Genomic DNA, 25,810 nt, shown 5'->3' on the forward strand with positions numbered 1-25,810 from the left:
AGGATGAGAGCACCTACAGGTGTAAAGGCCACTGAACCGTATGCCAAACACATCAGGACTCACCCACTTTTCCTGCAACAGGTACCAAAGCACCTCCAGGCAGACCGGGCGGTCTGGAGTTAGCACTGGGGTCTGAGGCGCCGTCATGTAACTGTCTGCGAGAAAAGTTGGAGCTCGGTTTGCGGTCTGCAGCACCGCTCCTCATCTGACACTCGCTAAACACGCTTTTTGGAAATGGTAGAGAATTGCAATAAATCTCAGGACTGTAGATGTGAGGACGCACAGCCTGGATTAAAATTCTTGGCTCTGAATGTTTGAGATTTCAAATCTGGATCGCAATCTAAGCAGACAGTCAATGTTGGATTTGCTGTGGTCAGAGTCTCATGTGAACTGCCAGTTGTATTTCCTATCAAAACAGCAGGAATTTTATGAAAGCAGCTGTTCTGGAGAGAATTTTTGCTGTTCTCCAGGCTGATTTTGGCTGGTTTGCCTTTATCTACCTCGCACCGTACTCAAACTCTGGGAAATATACTTCAGTGTGCTCTGTGGAGTGACTGGAGAGATGAACCTGAGTATCACCAGCAGACTGAAAAGACTCATCTCACCTTCCTACTTCACCCTTTGGTAGGCTTACACATGTGAAACAGCAAAACGGCAGAGAACTGTGTGATGTAGTCTCTAACACGCTGTCAGACAGCGGAACAAACACACCCAGCGCCGCGGCAAAGGCTCTCTCTGCCTCCCTGATTTGAAGCCCCATCCCTTCTGCTGAGAACCGCAGGAATGTCAAGAGCAGCACACAGCTGCTAGAGGCTATAAGACCTCAAGTATGCAAACCAGCAGTTAAAACCTCAGCTGGTCTTTGCAGATCCACTCTGATGGATCATGGTATTGAAATCGCTTCAGTCTAAGCTACAGCAATCTGAATTGCTGTAATTTCTGCTAGCTTTTGATGGCCTCCTCTGGGGTCATTATTCTATTAGGACTGAACGTTGTAGTGCACGCACTCTCTGCCCTGGAACGCACTGCACATATTACATCATTCAGCCAATGCTTCAGAAATTATTAGTCATCAACTTCTAGTGCAATTCTTTAGATCTAACCACCTATTTCTAAGTAATGTTAATAAAATCTTGTTCAGGATTTCTTCCAACTCCATGTGGATAACACTCGCATCCCAGCCCTGTCCCATTCATTATTAAAAACAAGAACTGGAACATACTGCTGCTACTGCCAAACCAATGCATCACCTCTTTTTGGCTAAAAAGACCTGGGTTTATTCAGCCTTAAGACTGGAAGGCTGAAGACAGATTTTACTGCTGTCTATAGCTACGTAATGGGAGGATGTAGAGAAAGTGGAGCCAGACCCTTACCAAAGAGAGAGAGGGGTAGGAGAAAAGATACACATTGAACATTGGAAATTTCAGCTAGATATAATAAAGGCAATTTTCACCGCAAATGTGGTGAAATACTGAAACAGAGGCTTAGAGAGGTGTGGGATTCCCATCTTGAAGATATTTAAAACCCAGGTGGACACAGCCCTGAGAAACTTCATCTAATCAAGCCTTCTTTGAGCTGGATGTTGGACTACAAACCTTCACAGGTCTCTTCCAGCAGAAGTTATTCTAAGAGCAAATCAAGGAGGTGGATTCAATAAAATATGGCTGAGGGTATATGTTTCTAATGTTCCTGAGTTGTCTTCTGAAAAGTCTCCTTAGGACTATGTCTCATCTGCACTGTTCCAAGTCTGTATAAAATCTCAAGGCAATTCACAGAACTAGATTAACATGTCGAAGCGCCCATAACTCTTAAGTGTCCTTACTGCGCTTTCATGCTGGATACAAATACAAAATGCACTTCCAGGCTTGCCTTCTGCATGCTGCTTCTGGCAAGGTAAGTCCTCCCTTACAAACCTCTTGACAATCAGGGTATCAACAAGCATATGGAAAAGGATGATTCAACCAGATCACCCCTACGATATTGTCTACTTGGCTTTCCAAAAGGTTTTTGAAAAGGACCTTCACTATGCCTTTTAAAGAAACTCACTAGCATAAAACCACATCTAGGAAAAAAAAATGGCTAAAATCCAGGGCTGTTCTACTGTGGAAAGATAGATATGAGTCTCTAGAACTATAAAGGCTATATTAAAAATAGAAAAGGTTCAGAGAAGAATGACAAGGATGACAAATAGGTTCCATACAGGGAAAAAAAACAATACTGGGGAAAAAAGATGACTTAAGGTGGAATACATGAAAGTCTGTAAAATCACAAGAGCTGTAGGAGGCAGAGGACTAGGGAAGAAATTGTGTGTTGTTCCTTCCAGTACAAGAATCTGGAGTCATCACATAAAGGTAAGAGGGACTGCATCGAGGACACACAGAGGGTCTTTATGCAATGGACAATGCATGTGGGAAAGTCTTCAGCAAAGGAGGTCACTGTGGATACAAAACGTTAATACTGAATTCAAGAGGAGATTGGACAAGCACTTTGGGAAAAAAATGTTTGTAAACTACTGTATAGAAAAAACACAATATAAAATTGCCTGTGTGAAAATTGTGAGAAGATGGGAGGGTATTAGCATAGATACAATCCCTACTTGTGCTCTTCTCTAGGCGTTTGGTTGCGGCCACTGCCGATGACTGAGCTAGCCAGGAGGTGGTTGCGTTTATGTTCTTTGACCTTCCTTTACCCAGAGTACAGAGCAGAACGTTGAGTGAGTAGGTCCTCACTCCATGTCAGACTGCAGCTGGCTCACCCATGGCCATCAGCTTTCCTGCCTCCCGATAAGTCCCCAGCACTTTGAACTCCAGATAGTTGATATACTTGTGTCCTCCTGAGCAACGTAAGCACATCCAGAGGCTGCTGCATATATCTTAGCTATGAAGTTAAATCTCAGCAGACCTGAGAGGGTGGGAGCAGGAAAGTGAAAACACTGGTGGCCTCTGCTATGTGGCCTGAACCTTCCTGTGGCAAGAGCAGCTGGATTTCCGAGAGCCTTCAGGGTCTTTGCAGGAATCTCAAAATGCGTTTCACAAGATAGTTGCCAGATGCCTAACTCCCCTTGATTGCAGTGCGACAGCACTTCTGAAAATACACGAGACACCTATCTACATCTTTAGGTGCTTAAATCTCTCTAGCGTGCTGACCCTGTGCCCTCCAGAACTCAAAAATAGCTTTGCCTAATTGGACTCCTACTTGACCCCATGTGGTTTGAGGCGTGCTCCATCTGCATAGGCTGACAGGGCAAATGAAAATATATTAATCTGAAGTGAAAAGCACTTATTGCAGATGGCGCGGGATCCCTTGAGGTACATATCTGATCCCAAAGTTATGGACAGGCACAGCAATTTTAATATTTATACTATGTTTTAAATAATAGAGAAACTGTGAGATTATCAATGCATGGCCTAACAAAATATGAATCACTCACACTACTCTATGTCAGACTAAAGGACTGAAGTCTATAAGTTCTCATGGTGCTCTATTACAACAATACTGTAGTGGTAAATACTACTAAACAGGAAATTCTTATGTGTGGGTGTGGGGTTTTTTTCCTCTCAACCCAATAAAAGAGAAAGCAAGGAAGAAGGTAAATAACAGGGACAGGTCTCTCTCTGTAAGTGTGCTTGTGCAGCATCAGGTTGAGCAGGCTAGAAGCTGTGGTAGGCAGGGTAAAATAATTTAAACTCCAAACAAAAGAGCTCAGAAAGGCAAAAGACAGAGCAGGAGGCACGTCAGACAACAGTATTAAACTCACTGTGTGTGCATATACGCCGAAGGTGTATCTGATCACCTCGCATGTATGCACATCTATCTAAGCGTTTCACTATTTTTCTCTCTCAGAGAGCAGTTTTATTATCAGACACAGTGTCCTGGTTTTAGCTGGGACAGAGTTAGCTCTTCTTTTTAGCAGTTAGAAGAGCTCCATGTTTTGGTTTTACTCAGAGGCTCGCTTTGAGAAGAACGTTGATAGCAAGCTGATGTTTGTGGTTGGAAGTGAGACTCCAAGGACTTTTCAGTGTGCCGGAGTGCAGAAGTATTCCCCTTGTGATTTGTGGTGGAACTTAAGATTGAGGGCCAAACTGGCCAATTAGTATTCCATATCATGCAGCGTCATGCCCAGTATAAAAGTGAGGGACAGCTGGACAGAAGGGCTTTTGCGCTTTGGCTCTTCCGCCGCTTTTGCTCTTTTGCGCTTGCTGCAATTTTGCTCTATTGCCTTTTTTTTCCTCTCTCTCCCAGTACTCCCACTCTCGGAGCACTATCTCTCTCTCTCTGCACCCCTCTATTTCGGGGCCTCACGTTCGTCCGGGTTTGCAGCTTCGGGACGAGACGGGCTTCGCATACGAGGGGGTGGTGAGCATCTACACTGTGTATTAAATCATCTGTCTTAAATTGTTCTTATCTCAACCCACAGGTATCCCATTTATCCTTTAATTCTCTCCCTCATCCCCAGGGCTGAGGGAAGATGAGTCAATGACTGGCGGGGGGCGGTTTGGTTGCCAGAGCGGCCTAACCCACAATACACAGACATTCCCATGTTTGGCACATTCAGGATTCATTCCTATGTCTTTGCTATTTTTTTGCTCTATTTTTCCCATTGCAGTACGAGGCACTGTAAGGACATTTTTTTGGCTCCTGCTTAGGCGGAGAGATCTTGTCCAATTCAAGGATGCATTTGCTCACATTTTCAAGGCAGACGATTAGCTGACCTAGGCTTTACCAAGACAGTGGGAGTTGCATAGCTAAATCCTTGTGCAGATCTTTGAAATCATTCTCTCTTGATAATTAATTGCAGCAGCTGACCTTCCTGGTTTCACATCCATCCACAGTTTCTGAGCAACAGTGCGACGCACCACCTACTATGTTAGTTATCTGATGGCTGTTATTTACAAAACTGCACAATTTTTTTTATTTTTGTTTTTTTCCTCTGTACTTGATACACTGCTTTAAACTCAAAAGCGGGTAAATGGGTCATTTTGTGATCCTGGGCCTGATCTTGCTCGTCTGACCTCAGTAGTAGCTCAGAGTTTTGGGATGTTGCTACCCTCAGCTGCCCTCCTTACCTTTTTTATAAACAAACATGCCTCCAGATGCCCAGTTAGGGTTGGTGCAGCCCAGGGAAATTGTGGGGCAGCTCTGTGCCATGTCGCTGTGCTGGTCCCCAGCACAATGGGCACATTCAGTAATGGGGCAAGGAGGGCACACATGGCAACAGCGTCCTGTACCAAAAACTCGGAATCTGAAATTTTGTGTTCAGCCTTTGTGGCTGTAACCTTGCTCAAGTCAGGATGTGCTCTTCCCCCAGCTATTTATTTAGCTGAAACACATAAAACTCTTGCTAGTGCAGATAGGGTTGGATATTTCCTTTTTCCCTCTTCCAAGAGAAGCATTGTTCTACAAGAAGAAACAGCTTGTATCTAAAAGTAAATAGGTTAGCAAAATAGCTGGTGTCAATGGGCAACAGGAACACTCTCCCCATAGAGAACAGCTTATTCATTTGAGTCATTAGGTAAGAAAACAGGTGCCCAAGTCGGAAAGTATTGGCTTGTTTTCCTGAACTGAGTCCTCTCATGCCCGAATTCAAATCATATCGATCTTTCTGTACAGCAGACTGGTAAATCTTAAACCTTAAACTGGATGTTTGTTGAAAACAAATAAACAAAAAAAATCACAGTTGCAACCTCAGCAAGAGTTATCTGAGCTCAGCACTGTGGCGCAGGTATGTTCTTCACTTGGTATTTCCTAACGCTAAACGTACATGTGCACGAAATGGAAAAAAGATCCCCAGCAGCCACGCCAACCTCATTTGAACATTAGATTATTCACTTTCCCAACTAATCAATAATTGTTATAATTAAAATTGATAGCTGCAAATAACATGACAGAGTGCTGCTGCCAGAATACTGATTGTGTATTTGGCTTGGAAAGATAGGCAGTAGCGTGGAACACTTATTTTCCAATTTGCTTTTAGCTGTGTGCAAATTACTTTAGCTGTATCCAGCTGATTTAGACCTTGCCTAGAGGTACACTAGATTAATTGGGAGCCACACGTTCATTGCTTACAGAATGGACTCTGTAATTGGTGAAATTTGTTAGTGCCAGTTATAAAATAACTATATAGTTCTGCTTTTTAGTGGTCCTTTCATTACTCTTTCAGGAAAGGGAAAGAAACAATTAGAACCTTTCAGACGCTCACGATTGCTTTTAAGTCTTTATGTAAAACCGCCAGTGTGACTACAGTCAATATTTTATGCAAGCAAACATTAGTGTGAATATGGTATTGATTTTTTTTCAAAACTGAAAAGGTCTTCAGCATACACAAGAGGGATTTGTTTTTGTCCTTGTTGTGACTGAACTTTAGATAATGAAACCATTATGTTGCTACCACCCAGAGCTTTCAAAAATAACTCTTTGTTCTTTTTTGTATCTTAACTAGCTTATTATTAAACAGTAGAAAAATTCGTTGTTGTTTGTTGGCACCCAAAAAGCATTAAAAAGAGACTATGGCCATAGCTTTTCTTAAATTCAGGCTCCTTTTTTTGCCTATGTGTATATAATAGCGACATATAAAGCCCACAGATAAATACATAAATAGAATGGACTACTTCCAAATTACACATTCCTGTGATTATTGATGGATTTAGGAGTCAAGAGCCATGACCTAGGCTTATTTCAGATTCCCTTGTTAAAGGGAACAGCTCTACTCTAAAAATGAATAAATTATAAACCAGTTCCTTTTCTTTACAATAGCTACGATGCCAGAGATGTTCTGCATCTTACTAGCGGTGCAGAGCATGGTGCGAGAAACTGGAATAATTTCACAGAGAGGGTCCACGTCTGGCCCGAAACACATCCCATCTTTGTGGGGGGAAAAGATGCTGTTACACTCACTGCCGCCTTTAAGGTTTTTGACTGCTCAGGATACATACACAAGGCCACGCACAGGGAACTCTTACACAGCACTCATTTACAGTTCCTGTCATCACACCGTGCGTACAACCTTTCCCTTGCACGTAACATTTGAGTCCGTTGACCAGTAGCAACTAAACTAGATACTCCAAAGACACGCTATAATTTCACAAGTATTGGTAGCAGGCAAACGAGAGATGGCCTGCTAGCAGCCTCGTTTAGGGAAAAATTCAAGAAGTTCACCCTTTATTGAACATCTGAGAGTCTAAATGGGCAAGAAAGTCATTGAAAAAAGGTCTTTATTAGCTGCACTGGTCACAGAACTATTTGTTGTTTTTCAGGTCTCTTTTCCTTGGTGATTAGCTAGCAATTTGCTTTGATGATGTCAGAAGATAGGGTAATTCGACCGTTGATTCAAGTAGACCGCCCGACCTTGTTGCTATCACTAGGGAGTAGTAAATATAAGAACTGAGGCAGGAGCAAAGCATGATCTAAAAAGGGGTGTAGGGGTGTGAAAGGGTGATGGCGAAGTGGTCTGCATCCCTCACCGCCCTTAGCTAACCTGATAGAACCTTCTCCTGAAATCAGCATCATGTGTTTGCTTTACAGATTTCACATAGACCTTCAATTCTCATCCTACCAATCATTGTACAAAAGTCAAATGAGCTTTAGTGCGAGTTAGAGGCATAACTATATTATTGATAAATGTTGTCTCCATGAAATCAGTGACTTGTTTTGAAATTTGTTTTCCTTTGGATCTGCTACCAGATGCCACCAAGATTCTGAATGATCTGTGAATGAATTTTGTCCAAAAACCTGTCAAAGATGAATTCCTGAAAGCTTCTTTTTCCCTTTCAAATGAACAAGATTTAAAAAATAAAAATAAAAATAAAAATAAACACGCAGAACAATAAAACATTACTAAATGTATGTGGCACTTAATATGAAAGTCTAGTATCAATTTTGAACTTACGAATATATGAAATACTGCATCCTGATTCAGCTGAGACCTCATCCAAGCTGCATGCTGAATTGCTAATGTCTAAAAATATAGCAGCCAAAACAAAAGCATCAAGTTAGGACAAAACTATCATGTCACGTGACGGAAACATCCTCTGACAGAGAAAAATACTTAAGATGGTTTCTTAAATGTGTATCAGCCAATTAACAGGGAGATATGGGTCCTTTGTACTGGTGGCTAGTAATCTAATACTGCCATTTAATGGGCCCCAAAAGAATGTAAGAATCGATCTACTTAATGACAATAAGCAAGGAAAGAGAACAGGACCAAAGGTTTCAACTTACTGTCATGAGAGGAAGTGTCAGTGGAGACACACACTTCCACTTTGCCACATAATAGTCTCCCGGCTGATAATTTTCCACTCTGCAATAAAATTCTCTTTGTCTGTAAAAGAGGGACTCCTCTCTACTCCTGTCTTTGCACGGCAGACAGAAAAGACTGGTTTAAGCAGACCAGAAGATTGGTGTATAGCAGTTGGAAGCAAGCGAAATCCTGTTCCCTTGGGACAGGGGAGCTGCGTGTGAGTAATGGGACAGGTGTAGTGCCTTCTAAAGACAAGGTTGTCAAGGCCATGCTTGAGCTTGAAGGCTGCCTCATGCTTTATCCTGTCTCATCTTCTGTAAGTTGCTTAGGCATAATAAGGTAACTTTCATCACTCTCTGGGTCTTAAACACCCTGTCTCTTGATGCTGCGGACCGGTGCCACTGAAGAAAGCAAAGCATGCAGAGATGGCAGCTCATGAGCCAGCAGCACGTGAGCCTGTGACCAGCACCCGAGTGCTCCAGGACAGATAGATCTGCTCCCAGGGCACCTGCACCATGCTAGCTGCGTAAAGATCAGCCTGTCCAGTGCCAGAGCTTTCTTTACCAAGAGACAAGTCTCCAGTATCCGTGTTTGAGGACTCATCTGCGCTTGCTCAGTGACTTACGCAATGCCCCTGTTCCTTGTGCTGCCTGGGTGACCTTGCTGGAACCACGACTCTCCAAATCCCTGTATTTCAGTACAGAGCTCAGCACCGGAATGTTTAGACCAGACTCAGAACTTTTCATCTAGGTCACTTTTATGTCAATGTCTCCTGTCCTCCCTACCCATCAGTGCCATCATACTGCTCTTCTTTAATAAAACAGAATTTTAGTGTATCCACAACTTAGGATAATTCACTCTTTTATAAGCAGGACAGGTTTTAAAAGCTCATGACCTGGTGTCAGGTGCAGAGACAGATCTCCAAAGCTAAGCAGTCCTTGGTAACCTAGAGAGCTATTTTATTGTCAGTGGGGTACAAAAGAAAACTCCTAAGCAAACTGATACCAAATCATGCATATAGCATTTATATGTGACCCTCTGACAAAGAAGGGAGTGCGTAGACGAGCATCTGGGAGAGACTTACATGTGCATGTTCTCAAGGAAGAAGTAAAGAGCTATACCGAATAGCAATTACTGCTCTGCCACAAGGGACCAAATCCTTATCTGAGTTGCAGAAGTAGAAGCCACCTAAGCCTAATGAGAGGTGCTCTAGCATAAAAACCAGTGGACTCTGTCTTGCTATTTTTAGTGTTTTCTTTCCACAGTAGTTTCTTCTGCACCTTGGTTCTTTAGGGAAGTAACTCCAGAAATGAGGACAGGATTTTGGCAGATAAAAGGGAAAGCGGTCAGCTGGTTTCAACAAAGCCACAAGCCATTTACAGAGGCTGAGGATTTGGCAAATTCTCTATTAAAGGAAGCCAGCTTCTTTCCAAGTAGGAAGATCATGAATTAGCACAGCAGATACTTGCAGCAAAGCTTGGTATTAAATTGTTATGTTCCAGTGTATGGCATGCGGAGACATACTGTGTCATTGACATTTTAATGACCTTTTCTGTCTGGAGCCCTACTTAAAAATCAGTGACTTGATGAGGCTCATCACTGCAAACACTTAAAACTGACTTAGTGTGAACGGTGCGGACAAAAAGGAGATTATAAAAGCCTTGCTCTGGTATGAGTAAGCAATGGAAAAGCAGAAACTTCAACTGTCTCTGCGGTCTGTCTAGCCCTCGATCCGGTTCCTCCCACTCTCTCCTGGGGAACACAGACACCCCCCCCTCGAAAGAAGGAGGCAGAGTCACGGTCCTGAAGCTGCCAGCCACACTGACCACTGCTGAATGGGGAGCTTATCAAGGAGAAATCTGTTCTGTGCAAGGAAGGTATCTAGTTTGAGCACATGTATTTAGGGCCAGCTCCTTTTAAAGCTAATTGCAAATCTTGCCCCTTTCAGTCACCCACACTGGATGGGGAGGAAACAGCGGAAAAAAAATAAGGAAAAAACCTACTGTTTTTTTTTTTCATGGCAGCCTGTTAAGTATGCAGGAGGTTCTTCAATCAGAAAACCCCAGATCCATATCTCTTTTCCACTATTCTGTAAGAGTTTGATTTGAAGCATAAAGAAAATATTCGTCTTTCACCATTCATTTGTCTAATCATGAAAATACTAGTAAGGGTCTTATTGAGGTCCATTCACTGCATACCATTCCATTAGAAACAGCCTAAACCCAAGACCCATGATAGCACAAACTGCACATCCTTGTTCACACCCGCGGGAGGACAGCCAGGGCTGGGGGCTGCTTGGGGCTGGAAGGTCCCATCCCACCGACCCCAGCCAGGGAGGAAGACAACTGGGGGTACAGTTCCAGCCAAGGGCATCTGGCAGCCTTGGGCAGTGCCCAAGGGCCCTGAAAACAATTAAGCAGAGTGCAGTCATTTCCTCTACCGGTCAAGGTGTATGCTTTAAAATTAGTCTCGTGTATTAAGGGTTTAAACATGCTTTCAGAGAATCTTTGCTTCCTGATTTAGCTCTTTTTTTTTTAATCAGGCGTTGATGCACCGTTCAGTTTCATGAATAAATTCTGTAGCATTATGCTCAAAACAATAAGTAAGCACTATTCTACCATCAGCAAACTCCAATGATGGAAATCGTGTAATTAACATACACCATTATACCATCCAAAATGACTATAAGGCTACTGGAACTGAACTACAGGTACAAGCTGGGTTGGCAGGAGTTCATTTGTCCGTAACAAAATCTGCTTTCCAAGTCTCCAGAGCACTTCCCTATAATATTATCGTGGAAAATAACAAGTTTTCTGCATGATAAATATTGTCAGGCTGCCAGTAATAATTACCTTCGCTAAATCCTTAAGTTTGCTAATTTATCAGTCCAGACAAGAATTTTCAGCTGAGGCTGAAAGCATTATTTAGCACACGCTGCACAAAAATTACTAACAGACAGTGTGAGGATTCTAATGGTGTCTACCTTCCCAGCACTGCAACGTGTAACTTCAGCTGATGTCTGGTCTCCTGAATGAAAACATCTTGCACTTCTTGGTGAAAGTAACAGTAAGATTCCATCAAAAAAATCTTACAAAAAAGGCTGAAACTATGAGACCTTAGGAAATACTGACCTAAGAAAAAAAACATAAAGGAGAACTACAGTTCACAGTAATGCTATAGAGTGTTTAGTACAGAAAGCTAGGTAAAGGGCTAAAACTGAAACAAATGAAGAAAACAGAGCTCTCTTTCTAAAGCAGAAAAAAGCTGGTTCATGAAGTAACGACTGCATGTCTCCAGTTCCCTTGGATACATGGAGACACAGCTTCAGACTTCCTATATGGGCTAGGATCATTCCCAATTTTTGAGGCATTAGATGGCTTCAGAATACCTTTTGAAATGGTAATGAGTTTTGTCAGTTATCTTAAGCTCCCTGTTAATAATGGTCTGCTCTAGTTAACCATGGCATCTTGTTCTATCATCTACGAGATGCTACGGCTATTATTCAGAGTGAACTATAAATACCAACTACACTGTATGAATTTGAAGTGAGACATGTTCTCTGTCCCAAACACTTCTGGCTGAAGAGAGACAGGATACATACAACACAGCACAAGATACCAAAAAAAGCACAGGTCGAAGGGGACAGTGTGATAAAAGGAAAGGGAGAGAGAACTAATCAAGGGCTGAGATCACAAATGTATGCAGAAGGGTTTTAGCTGCACAGAGTGCGTTTTGATGAAATCAAATGGATGTAAAAGAGCTTATTAAGTGGCCAAGTGGGGTAGAGAGCGGAGAGAAGAGAGGAGAGAGAGTGTGGCCAGTAGACATTAGAGTGAGGTTCAGAGACAGGAAGATGAGGACAGTACATTTCTCAGTTGTGATCAAGACAGCGACAAGGCTGTGATGCCAGGAGGAAATAGGAACTAGATTCCTTGCTTGACTCTTTCACTGGTTCCCTGAGAAAAGCCAGGGTGGAGCTGCAGAAGGGCATGGTGATGTTCTTTGCTTATGCCAGTTTTTGTGCTATCAGCGATCCCTGGAGTGTTTTAGGATGGATTCAGAGGCTCTCTGACTTCACGTCCTTTGGGGGCACTTGTCCTGCCAGCACTTGTCAGAGTGACAAGTGGGACTAATGACCCAGTGGTTAAGCCAACCAGCACACCTTTCAGAAGCAAGGGGAGGATGGCACTGCACAGAATCAGCTCTGTGAGTTCTCAGATGTTGCCACAGGCCACCAGGGAATCTAAAACTACAAAACTGGAGAAATGTTACCCCTAGCTCCCATTTTCACCAGCTCTAGTCTAGCCCTGGTAGCCAGCCAGCTCAGTCAGTTAGATCCCTGTCCTGTTTCAGCCTCTAGAGATACACGATGCTCAAAAAACCCTGCAATCTCTTCTCTGTTCAGATCCACTTTTTCCCAGTGCAAGCACCACTGGCAGCAGCTCCCTAGCTGTCTTTTTTTTTGCGTTTGTGTGACGGTCTCCCACTGATAGACCTTTCATTTCTCTAGCTGCATTCCACGGACAGACTAGAAGCTCAAAGATGTAAGTGCAGTGCATAAAACCTGCTTCACCTTTGTGAGATACCCAGCAACATCTAGATGAAAGACAGGAGTGAGGTCACTAGTTGCTGCTGCTAGAAGAGCAGAGTGCTAGAGGTGTCAGCCGGAGCTAAAAAAAAGTACAAACCCTTCCTGTGGAAAAGAGTGCAAACGTTATCTGCATCATGCTGCTTCAGCAATGACCAGCCTCTGCCGCTCTTAGTTCCCAGATTTGTAAATTGTCTTCCTTGTATTACTGCTTCAGTTTGCTCATCCTTTTGATGCCCACACAGTGGTGAAACGACCATAGCAGATGCACATCAATGCTCAGATACGTGAGTAGATACCTTTTGGCTTTGGGGTGTTGAACCAGGGAATCATACTGTTGCACCGCCTTAAAGGAGGTCTGCATGGCAAGTGTTAAACCAAAAGGAAAGAGGTTTGGTTTATCTATATAGAGGGAAGACAATAACCTTAAGTGGAGGAAGACAATTAATGGCAATGGATGTCAGCCCCTCTTACAGGCTTTAAGGATATAATAAAGCTGTAACATTAATTATAATTGCAACTGTTGCTTACCCTGTATCACTCAGAGTAATTCATTCCAGTTACTTACAACACTCAATCTTAAACCACACAAAATCACCAACAGTGTGAATTTATAGGATCTGTTTTGCTGCAGAAGCATTAATGGTCTAGGCTGAAAAAAAAATCAATGGTACATTTCAATACAAAAGCCATCTGAGCCTTTACTATAGAAGTAATAAGGCATTTATTATTTCAAGAGCCCTGCATTCACAATATCCCCATTCCAAAGAAAACATCCCTTCCTTCCCATTTTTTATGAGGCTAATTTGTAGTATGTCACCACTGTGAGACTTCTGAATGTGTTCAGAACAAGACAATAAGAGTAAGCCACAGATGAATGATGTGTAGTAAAAATCAATAAACCTTATAACTAGTCACTAAGGGAACTGATTTTATGCCTATAAAAATAAAACAATTATAGCAATATTAATGGCAGATTCATCATAGTAATATAAAAAGTCCAAGTGTGCTTGTCTGTTGGGAATCTTTAATTCGTTCTTCTATATTAAGTATTCACAAGGTAGGAGAAATGGAACTGACTTCAAGAACAAGCTTTAACTTGAAGTAATTCACTGTTTAAAAAAAAATGCAAAACAAACAAACAAAAAAACCAGTAAAACTTTAAAAAACAGCTTTGATAATCAATATAACTGGGATATGAAGAAAACGACAGAAGTTAAAGCCTCAAAAATGTGACCAGTACATGTTTTTTTTTTCATGTCACAATTAGTTATTTCGTATTACTGTGTACTGTGTTAACTGCACTGTAACAAAACAGGTCGTACAGCCACATAAAATATTTATTTTGTGGTAATGCAGGTTATGCACAGCAAAGGACTTTTATTTTTAAAACAACAGGTCCTCTGTTTTTAGGTTTCTATTCATTGCAGGGTGGAAGGGGGCAATACAGATATAAGAGAAAAAAATTTGCCTATAATTTATAGCATACAGAGCTGCTCTAAAACAGGTATTAGAGATTAAAGCTCCACTAATACCATCTAAGGTGTTAACTCCGGGCTTTTTTGGAGCCCATGAGGGTCAACTGAAAGAGGTCCACTGCCATCAGGCTTGAGCCCCGCGTCACCCACTGGGAGAGGACAACACCGCAGGCCCAGCGGGGAGGCACAGGATGGCTGCAGGTGCACACCAGTGGTGAGCCCCAGGAGAACCTCTGGGGACATGGACCAGTAGCTGCGTGGTAGCTGCAGCCTCTGCTATCTACATCTACGACACATCTTTCAAAGTGGCCCCAAGAGAGTACAAAACCAACTCTTTTTCTTTGTTCTGATTGCCTAATTACTTAAGGCAGGTGTAAAAATGAAAGCATTCGATATACATTTTACATAAAATAAACTAGATTACAGCATAAAACAAGTAACCAGGCAATGGCATTAAAGTCTCTCTTCTAAAACTGGGTAATTGTAAACATTAAAAAAACGACTGCAGGACTATTCAAGTAATAGAACAATCACAGATGTCTTCTGGTATGCAGGCTATTAGGTTATCTGCCATTCAAGATTATCAAAAAAGACATTTCATTATTCACAGATGCTCATTATCTCCATTTAAAATCTATACATTATATACAACACAGTTTTTGTGGTACTAGAATCCCCATGCCTTCCAAAGGTATATTTTTCACAATACACAATTACAATGAAACAGTGAATACAGTAACATTTTACACTGATGCATCTTAATAGGAGCCACCAAATAGACGTCTACATTGTACCAAAGTGTCATCACAGTTAGCCTCTTTGAGAGCTTGTGGGAAACATCAGAAGGGTATGCAAGGTTCAGGCACACTGATACATAACATTATTTATTTACAATTGGAAAGGAAGAAAAAAGAAGAAAAAAAGGAAGAAGAGAAAAGAAATAAAAAACCTTTTGCAGTTAACGCTTTCTAAACATGACAAATACATATCTCCTTTTACTGTGTGGTTCGCAACTTAGCAGCAGACCCTGTGTGCGAGCCTTGGTACTGATACAAAAAAAGTAAAGAATATATATATATTTTTATATATATATGTATATATATATATACGCATATATATATATATATAAAAACAGAAGTCTAATTACAGCAACATTTGTTACTCTGTGATAAAATCTGCAATTTACAAAAATGAAATGACTGGTTTTTGCCTGCCATTAAGGCATTTCAAATTAACACCATGGAACTGATGTCTGTAATAAAGCGCTTCCTCATGTGATCCAGTCACATGACAATGTACATCTTCGAACTCGTCATTCTCTGAAAGAGAAATAAAAACATTTTAGCATGCAGTATCCTTTCCTCCTAGTCTTTTTCTGCACCTCGGATACACCATGAAATGAAATCTGCACAGTACTCTGAAATCCAAGAAGGAAAGACAGCAAACCGTGTCCTCGTCCCTTCCCTGCCAGGAACAACATACTAACAAGTAACCTATGCTGGGATTTATCTTCTGGGTTCTGACACCCTAGCATCCATCAGCTCTTTCAGGGCTGTAAACCGTTGCCACTCAAATAATTCCACCTAAGAGCCTTACACGGTTGCTTGTTTTCAGAGTCAGCTTTCAGAAAGACACTCATAACCACGGAACATTACAGTACTATTCAATACATTAAACTCTGAGTCTTAACATGGCAGCGATGAAATAAACCCTAATATTAAGGACGCTTTGAGTTTTTTACTTGAGATAGGAGCATTATAACACAGAAGAGTCTCTTTCCTCTTGAGGAGTAATGGTGATGGTGGAAGAGTAAATTCTACTGAAAACCTAGTAAATAACTAAGGCAAACGCGTGGAATGGGTATGCAACTTAAACACGATGTCACCTCTAATGAACTCCCAAACAAACTTCTCTGAAAGCAAAATCAGCAAATCATGCAGACTTGCAGAATAGGTAAAATTTTAAGTTTTCCTGCTAGTACATGGATCTAACTGAACATGAACTTTAAACTCCTTTTATAAAAAAATTGGATCTTCAATTGTGTTTCATAATTGCTTCTTTTATCTTAATACCAATCCTTAAAACATAGTCTATGGAAAATCTCAGAAGACAGACTATTTGTTCCTTCTTAAAGATCTAAGTTACCACTAAAGGACAAAACTAGGGACAAAATGCCACCTTAAAGACAATAAAACTACAATTAACCCAAAGTCTCAAGTTGTTTTTTCATCTTTAAAAACTGTGCCATGCAAGGAACTGCAGACTATCAGCCTATAAAATCCATGGTTTGCTTTCTCCTCTCTATGTAAAGATACATAATTTAAGATTTACTGGCTATTTACCTTCTTTGTGCAGGAAACATACCAGATGCAGATGCCTGTGCAGCCACCTGCTGAGTGGCAACAAGGGCAGCAGAGGTCAATCCTGAAGGAAAGAAGAAACGAAGGAATGTTGATGTACTTCTGGTTTTAATGGATTTTTGTGCTCAGAGAAATGTTAGGAAGCATGTCTATGGCAAACAGACAAAAAACCCCACCATCAGAAAATGGGGGTGTTCTACTACTACATAAACGAGAAATATTTCAGGCAACAGTGTTAAAACAGTCTGCCCAGTATGATCAATATACCTTCATATAGTAAACTGAATCGTCCTTTATAGATATTTTACAAGAAAATACAACATTCCTACTTATTGTATTCCTTTCCAAGTACTGCGCTGCATGATGCTAAGTGCTTTCTATGAGTTCCTGAATAGGAAGCTCAGTAGAAATAATAAGTACCAGGAAACAACAAGAATCAAAAGTCACAGTGAATTACAGAAACGACATGCCAGCTGCTCAGAATACAATACTTGCATAATAACTTATCATTTTTACAGTTTTCCTACTGAACAAGCATAATGCATCCCAAAAGGCATATGGAATCACTGAATCAAACTGAGAAATGTCAAGACTTTTACACAGGAAAAATAACTGCTGAGGCACCAAGTGAACATAATGAATTAATGTCATTTAGCCACCAATTGTGATAGCATGTACTTTGCTGCTTGGGAGGAAATCTCCTTTCAATTCAGCTAGAGTCCAGGGTTAGAGAGAAACAGTCAAAGACTGGTATAAAACCTAGGGAGAATGAATCGTATCTTACTGAGCTGCTTTTTCCCTGACTGCAACTTTGTGCGCTGCATTTGCCAAAATACAAAGAGTCCTCTTTCAGACGGTCGAATTATAACAAGCTCAAACCCTTGTGACTGCGATGCCTTGTACATAAAATATGTTCAGAATAAAAAGCTTTTGTCTTTGCTACACTTCTTCCATTGCTTACACAACCCTAATTACACAAAAAGGCGGTTGTCTGATTTGGTTTTTTTACTGCCTTTCAGCCAGTTAATGTCAGTTTGCAGTAGGAATCAAAACATTCACGTGAATGACTGCCTAACTGGTACATCCTTAATAATGCTCTAACACTCAGTTTTGGAAACAAAACTTGGTACTTCTCAGGCATGAAGCTATTAATTTGCTGTTAGTCCATGCTGTGAATTTTCAAGCCTTCTTCCTAAATGTAAAGCAGTTCTGATTTAACAAGGGGATCTCTATTCAAAATTCTTCACGTAGTGTTGATTTCCAGTGTCCTGGTAACAACTCCACAAGGCAAGCTAATCCCACCATTGGAAATCTGCTCACCTTGAAATGGGTCATATTGTCCAGGTATAAGAGGGTAACCCATTCCAACATGTGTGTGATGGTGTGTATGGAGATGCCGCTGGCTAAAAGGCGAATGACGGTCTCGTTCCCTTTCCGCTTCCCGTTCACGCTCAGCTGCTGATTTTTCCACAGGCTAGTAACAGAAAGAAAACTGATGTGAGAATTTTAAAAGGGACAAAATCACAACAAAACCATACTTGCCGTTGCCTGGCAACAAGCTTTTGAATTCAAATGATGAAGCTGATTTTTTCTGAAGAAGTAGTATCTCTACTGGATTATTTGCACCTGGTTCTAATCTAATCTAAAGATGGTGTATCAGTCTAACGCAAGATTTTTCCAAGGCACAGAGATTTTGAGGCAACACAGTGCAGCTTGAAGCCACCACAATGACATCTAGTTTTGGGGTTCCTTAAGCTTGGCTGACGTGCCAATGCTTGAACAACCTAGTTGAGCTGCTAAAAGCTGACGTAAATGAATCCTCAGCCACCTTTAATGCACTCTGGGGATCAAGCCTGCCTGAATAGCAAGAAAGCCCTTTTAAAAATAGTATCAGAGTCGGTGACTTGCTCACAGTCAAAACTAGCATCAACTTATCCAAAAGTAAAATAACAGTATTTGCTCCAATGTGAAAACCTTCAGAAATGGAGGCTGGTAATCTGCTATTTGGAAGATGTGGCTTCTTGTCAAATATAGGCAGGGGACTATCATCAAATCCCAAAAATTCAAATCTCTGAATCTATGTTTCTGTAGGAGTCCATTCATTTAACACAGGAAGACTCTGAGCACAGAACTCTTATATGTGTCACTTGCAGTTTATGCCACAGAAGCATCCTGACTACAAACTGCTTTTCTTTTAAGCAGTACTATAAAGAAGAATCATGCATTCAGAGCTCGATGCTAGATTGCGTGCTTCTCAAAATGATGTTCTCTATCCCTCCCCATATGTAGCACTCTTCAGTGACAAAAGATGAAGCCTTACAACAGGGGACTTGCTGCGATACTGGTTGGCATGCTGCTGGAGCAAATCCAGTGCTTTGGACTCAGTGCTTGATTTTGCATTGATGCTCGGGCTGGTATTGACTTTCTCTGCCTCCTCTCTCCCCGACATCTTCCCATAAACTGGATAATGAAATCCTGGAGAGAGATAGGCCCCTGTGGGTAAACAATAAATACCACATCAAGTTACTGTTTTTACATTTTGGTTATATCAAGGTGGGAGTGGAGGGTGCCAGGACAGAGGATAACGTTAAAAACAGATCACATGACTATCAAATGGCATCTTTGCTCTTCAATTTCTTCACCTAATTTACCCTGATGAATGGAGGTTATAAAGAGGGTTGAGCCGATAGCCATTTCAGACATTTATGGGTCCTCTTTAAGTGAAAGGAATAGTAACCATAATGGTTCTGACAGTAAGTGCTTAGAATATTTTTATAGGCAATAAACTATCTGTCAGTCTAACAGCAATAGCAGACTGTCAAGAGTTGAGAAAACTGTAGCTGGGAACTGTGACAGTTCATAAAAGGAACATCTTGTATTAAAACAGTTTCATCTACAGAACTTTCCCTAGTGGAAGCACAAGCAAAACAAATGTCACCCATGAAGCTTCTCATCTACCTTTGCTACTAACAGAAATATAAAAGTGCAGCTTTACTGCACTTCGAGGGTGTAAAGCTTAACTGGCGTGCAAGGCAAATTTCAGAATACATACCAGGATAGCTGTGCATTAGGACAGGAGAGACTGCACGATAGGCTGGATGGTTGGGATCGTACATCTGTGGATAAGGATAAGCATGCAAGTACTGGATATATGACTGATGCTGACTCATCGGTGAGGAAACTGCTACTCTAGCACCCCGAGAGTCCTTCCAGTTTATAGGAGTCTTTCGATCATCGTTTTTTATCTTGCTCTCATCCACTGATTGAGAATCAGAACGCTTGACCTCTTTAGGCTCCTCTTTAATGCTTGCTAATGAGACAGGAAGGTTAGGCAGGGAACTTTCCTTGTTAGGTGTTTTTCTAGGGCTGTCTTCTTTTAACTTTTTCTCACGATCAAGTTCTTCTGGCTTTTGCTGATCAAGGTATTTGGGCTGATAAACATAATGATGCCATGTTCGTGAATCTGGATCCTAATATGGAGGAGAAAAAAAATTTTGTTCTGAACTTAAAGATTGCTATTGATGTTTCCTGTACTTCAGTTAATGTATTTTTAATAGCAGTTTTAATAACATATCCCTATTACATAGAGGAGAGGTCTGCTTGCTACAGAGTGCCTTGAGCTCCAAGTCAAACCAATATTCCCATGAAGGAGCAAGAGACTATTATCAAAATTTAATTCAATTGCTTCATCTTATATCCTTCTTCATGCCTTTAACTAGTATAATCATGAAATACATATGCATTGTATCAAAGTTCTGGGACCACGCTATTCATAAAACATTTTAATTAAAGCCCACAGAGAGATTTTCCCACTAGAGAGCGAAAAATATCTGTGAACCACAAAATTAAAGCTGGCTAATGATACGCCAGAGCACTTAGATTACCTGGAACAATGAACCTGAAAAACTGATCTAGCTGGAAAGATGCTAATGCTGCCTCTGATATTACAAACATTCAGGAACCAGTGGAAGTCAGACGCTAAGGCAGGCTTCTTCAGATGCTAAGGCAGGCTTCTTCAGCTGACATTCTTATTTCAAGTTTGTAAAATTACATATGGGTAGGTAAGTATTTACAGCATCAGGACCACGTGGCTTAAAGAACACGTACAGGATATCATAAATACATTTTTGCGTAACACATTACACAGAGCAGTTTATAAACATGTTATAGAATTAGGTAGGTGAGTTCTTTACAAGACTACACCAATCAGTACTGAGCAGTAACAAGACTTTCTTTGTAATACAGGATACGCAAGAGTTAATTGTAAACATTGTCTCCAATTGATACATGTATATGGCACGTGCAACAGAAACATAAACACATAACTGGACGCTTGGACGGTCTGGTTCAAATACTCACTGGAATCAGCAGAAGTCTTCTCCTGCTCGGGGCTGTACCATCTCACTTCCTTTAGAGCTCCCTAACTCCCACTCACCTGACCCCACTGTATCTTGAAAGACAGCCCGTAAGGGTGAAGTCTGGGATGTACTGTACACCAGAACATGAAAGCATCCAGCACTGAGGCTCTGGTTCAGAGCACAGAGACAGTTGCATTGCCGCAAATGAAGTCAACACGACATCTAGGAAGGTCAGCACGAAGCCAGTGGATGAAATTCTGGTTCCACTGAAGTCAATGTCAAAACTATCACTGACTTCAATGGAGAGCGGATTTAATCCATTGTGTAGGTCTGTAGGGGCCTGAGGTTGGTTGAGGAGAGAAGGGGAACTTAACTGCTTCAAAAAGGTCACCTTGGGTTAAGATAAAGAGCTGAGCTTCAAGTCAACTCTTCAAAGAACCAGCTCACCCATTTTTAGTAAACGCCAACTGTCATTTAACAAAAAAAAGAAACACTTCAAACCATGTTTCAAATCTTTGAAATTTATTTCTGCTGTTGAAATTGAAGCTGCTTATTTTTCTTGAAATTTCTCATTTCTGAACTAAGCAAATTGCGTAGAATTTACATCTAAAAGAGAAATCTCACTCTACTCACACATGTAATTTAAAATAGTTTATTCAGGTCTTAAGCTTGGGTTCTATCACCACCTTGCTAGATTTTTTTTTTAATTATTTTTATTCTTTTCAAACAGCTGAACCGACATGTCTGTTGGTCGGTTCATAGGCTACAGTACTATCCGGCAAGAAAAAAGGATGGCAAAGCTTGCTTGGCTGCTAAGGTGGAAGAACATAGCAGAATCAGGAACAAAATCTCACATGAGTTAAAGATAACTCAAGAGACTCTTGTTCCATTTCCTGTGATCTCACCTGCTTAAATCTTGTGGTTGGATCTACTCCCGTTTGCTTCATGGAGTCCATAACAGATTTCATCTCCACAGCTTCCTTTATAAGCTGGTGGTTTTCCATTTGTTTGGCTTTGAAACTGTCAGACTGAAGCTGCTGCTGGTGATTGGAAAGGATCTGTGATTTGCTTGTCTCCTCACCTTTGTTAGGGACTGATGACCCTAATTTAGTGTTATTTTTGCCTGACTCTGGAGTTGAAGGGGCCTTTGAAATAGTGGCAGAAGGAATATTCTTCTGCTTGTTGTCATCCTTCACAATCTCCTTCAAGGGGGGGTCATTCTTCCTTTCACAGTCCCTCCCTGTTTGTGCCATTTTCTGTTCTGCTAGTCTCTGGTCCTCATAGTATTTTTCATACTGCTGCCTGTAAGCAGGGTTAGAAGCCATTAAGGACTTTTGGTCCATATAGAGCCCATAGGCATACTGTCCATAATAAAGTGACTGAGCAAGTGCAGGGTGTCTTTGCGTTATTACTGACTGATGTTGTGGCTGCAAATTAGAGGAAGTGCTTTCACTTTTCTTGGCATCCAACAGTTCTGCCTTCTCTTTCTTTTCAGCCTCTTCCTCAGTCTCTTTTTTAATCTTCAGTCCCTGTGGGGTACTGCTGTTCCCAGCTGCTGGGGCACTGACCTGTCCAGAGTGCATGTAACTTGGGGAATAATAAGGATCGTAGCCATGGTAATAGGGAGAATGGGACTCTTTCGCTTGAGCCGATTGTGCTGCGGCTGAAGAATGTCCTTTTACAACACCATCCTTATTAGAAATAATATCCGACGGAGAGCTGGCCTTTGACCTCATGCCCTCTGACCTGCTGTCGGAGCCACCATCATCAGCCGCATCAGAAATATCCGAGTAAGCAGGGCTGTTGGTTTTAGCGGCCGCGCTATCCGCACCGTTTTGCGTCAACACGTGCAGTGGCGCCATGGCAGATTGTCCATTCACCAAAGTGCTGCATTCCATCCTGGAGGCACTCCCTATGGAAGGGCTGGGTGCGTTGTCTGTGAACGTGTACACCTTATCAGCTTCAGCCTTGATACTTGCCATCCTGCTCTCTTGAGACTCTGACAGTCCATTAGCTAGCCCTTCATTCTTGTTGAGATGGTCCTTTAAAAAATGTCCAGATAAGTCCTTCCCAGACCCTTTTGAGTCCTCCAGCTTTCCCATCTTAGAATCCATCTTAGGGCTTCCTGTCTCTTTGCTCTCCTTGTCCTTCAGCTTTCGCTTCTCCTTTTTCTTTTTGTCTTTGAGCGAGGTGAGAGCTGGGTTTACAGTGCTTGGCTCTCCCATAATTGTGGGCTTTGGTTGAATAGGTTTTAGTGGAGGGCTCTTTGGTGTAGCCTGAACAATAGTAGTTGTTAGAGAGGGCAGTCCAGGTATTGTCCCCGTAGTGGTGGTTGTAAAGGCTGTAGTAGGTATAGCTATTAACTGAGGAGGAGTTGGTGCTGGCGCTGGGGCAATGGGCCGGGCTGTTTTAAGTTTGGAAAGGTTTTTATCCACTTTGCAATTGTTCGCTTTCTTGCCTTTATCACTCAAACTCTTCTTGTCAATTAACCCTTCAGCCTCCAACTTCGGCATTTCAGTTTGCAAACCGCCATCTGCTACCGAGCAATTATCCAGTGTGGCTGCCATGTTAGAAATTACCGGAAGGCTGTTCAATTCACTGTTCAGACCCTTCTTTTTGCCAGAATTCTTGCCAGTTTTTGAACCGATAACTGAACCGAGGCCATTGCTGGTCAGTTCCCTTTTTCCCTTTGGGGTCCCTGGGGTAGTGATGGAGGAAGGAGACGTCGGTGCTTTTAGTGCATCAAAGCCTGGCAAATTTGTGCTTGGCTCACTGCATTCAAGTGCCACATTACTCAATGCTTCCTCACAGTCTGAAATTTTGTCTTCACTGTCAGGCTCAAACTCCAGTTTGTTTTCTGGGTCTAAATGTGCATGAGCCTGATGGTAGCGTAGTCCATTAATGTGCTTGTACTTTTTGTTGCAGTTGGGGTGAGGACAGTCAATCAGCACTGGAGAAGAGCAGCCTTGGTCCAAAAAAGTAGTCTCAGGTTTCCCTTGTGGGGTGGTAGGAGTGCTTCTAGAGTTAGTACGAACTCGTTTTCCAGATTTATTGTCCTCTGAACTAGAGTTCAAATCTAGCTCCATTGGAGGCTTAGTCTTCCTCTTGTTTGTGGATGAGGGGCTGGCTTTGACTTCATCCATGGCGCAGTTTGGAGGTGTCCTGCGCCCACTTGAGTTAAGGCTGCCCCTCCTCCCCTTTCCATTGGCACCACCTCGATTCTTATTCTGCAGTCCTCTGGACTCTGCAAAACTTGCATCATTCCCAGGTACAGCTGCAGCTGCAGCGGATCTTGCCCGCTTTCCCCTGCCCCGTCCTCCACGCATTTCCAGGTCACTTGTTGGCGATTCACAAAACCTGTATAAACAAGAGCAGATTTCATCAACAGGAGCTGTGAACTGAATAAATACCAAACCAACATCATTTCCTGTAACAGAATCTTCATACATTTTAAAGGAAAGATGTCCTCCTTAAAAATCAGAACATTACAGTCTCAAAGGGAAAGTCATTTAAATAGGACGAAAATGGTAAGAACAAGATCAGCTAATTAGAACAGTGGGGAGAAAAATTCTCCAAACTTACAGAAATGCACTTTTAAATTAACTTCCCTCTGACTGAATCCCACGTATCTCCCCTTCCCTCTCAAAAACACACACAAGAAAGAAATAAAAACTCCCACCCCACATTTCAGTGTGGAACAGAGAACTACTCGTTTCACTGATGCATGTTTTCAATTATAACCAGTTGTTTTTTATTAATCCCTGTACAGTGTCCTGACAGAGACTGGGGGTGAAAATACAGCAAAGGAAAAACAGACTCAGAATGATTGCCTACCTAGGAGGGGCCCAGTCATGCTTTGTGCAGTCCAGCAGTGTTCCCACATAAGTCTTGTTCCTCCACGTAACATTTACCACTAGGACACCTGCCAGTGAGAGAAAAACAAAGTATTACCACAGTCGAAATGATAATTTGGGCAAGCTTTTTGTTTTGCTCTTTTTTCATTTTTCCTCTCCTTCTCTACAAAGTGAGAGCTTTATTCTCATTTGCTTTCAAATGCTGTGGTCTACGCTCTTCCTCTTTTCTGGTTTCAGTGACCTCAACTTAAAACCCACAGGAAAGACAGCAAAAACGACAAGGAACAAGAGCGTGTGTGCGCGTGTGTGTGTGTACGAGAGAGTGTGTGCCTGTGTGACTCTGTGTGTAATCAAGATACAGCTGACAGAAGGAAATGGGTTTTGCCATGTCCTGCTGTAAAACAGCAACACTCACCTCTTAATTTTGCTATTATTGCACATAATTGCTTTCGCTTGGCAGTCAGCCAGCATAAACTAAGCACCAGTTACAGTGTTTAAATCAGTAGGTGACTGAGAAGAATCTGCTTTGCTTTGAACAATATGATAATGATGCTTCTATTTATTCGAAATTGCATCTATCCAAACACACAAACACACACACACACACACACGCACGCATTGCAAGTTTCGTTCAGTAGATACAGATGGAAATGCTTATTATTTGCCTTGCTTTTTCTTCTGTGGAAAGTAAGAGACTAGACATGAAATTGGAACCATACAGTAAAGCTAAGAAGAATCGCAATACAGATACACAGAAAGAGAGATCCTTTAAAAAATGTACTGTAATTTAATGGCTTTTCCACCTACAACTTTTGTCAAATGTAAATTTGCCTGCCCACCTAAAGCAGACTTCTAATCTTGGTTTATTCAAATTATCCCTGTGAAATATGTGTACAGTAAGGTGTCCTAAGTAACAATAAAATAAACATAGGGGAT

The 25,810-nt window shown here is 41.6% G+C and overlaps 1 protein-coding gene across 1 annotated transcript in view; it reads right to left on the reverse strand.

Annotated features, from left to right (window-relative positions):
- Positions 1 to 15,484: 15,484 nt before the first annotated feature.
- ZNF608 (zinc finger protein 608) overlaps positions 15,485 to 25,810 on the reverse strand; it is a 194,725-nt gene continuing 184,399 nt past the window's right edge. The window contains exons 5-11 of the mRNA XM_086629866.1: positions 24,855 to 24,942; positions 21,926 to 24,377; positions 19,715 to 20,132; positions 18,983 to 19,155; positions 17,983 to 18,136; positions 16,667 to 16,726; positions 15,485 to 15,621 (exon numbers count right to left, since the gene is read on the reverse strand). Coding sequence (XP_086485992.1) covers positions 15,485 to 15,621; positions 16,667 to 16,726; positions 17,983 to 18,136; positions 18,983 to 19,155; positions 19,715 to 20,132; positions 21,926 to 24,377; positions 24,855 to 24,942 — 3,482 coding nt within the window. The remainder of the gene's footprint in view (positions 15,622 to 16,666; positions 16,727 to 17,982; positions 18,137 to 18,982; positions 19,156 to 19,714; positions 20,133 to 21,925; positions 24,378 to 24,854; positions 24,943 to 25,810) is intronic.

Source organism: Tauraco erythrolophus, chromosome Z, assembly GCF_009769465.1.
Source record: "Tauraco erythrolophus isolate bTauEry1 chromosome Z, bTauEry1.pri, whole genome shotgun sequence".
NCBI lineage: Eukaryota > Metazoa > Chordata > Aves > Musophagiformes > Musophagidae > Tauraco > Tauraco erythrolophus.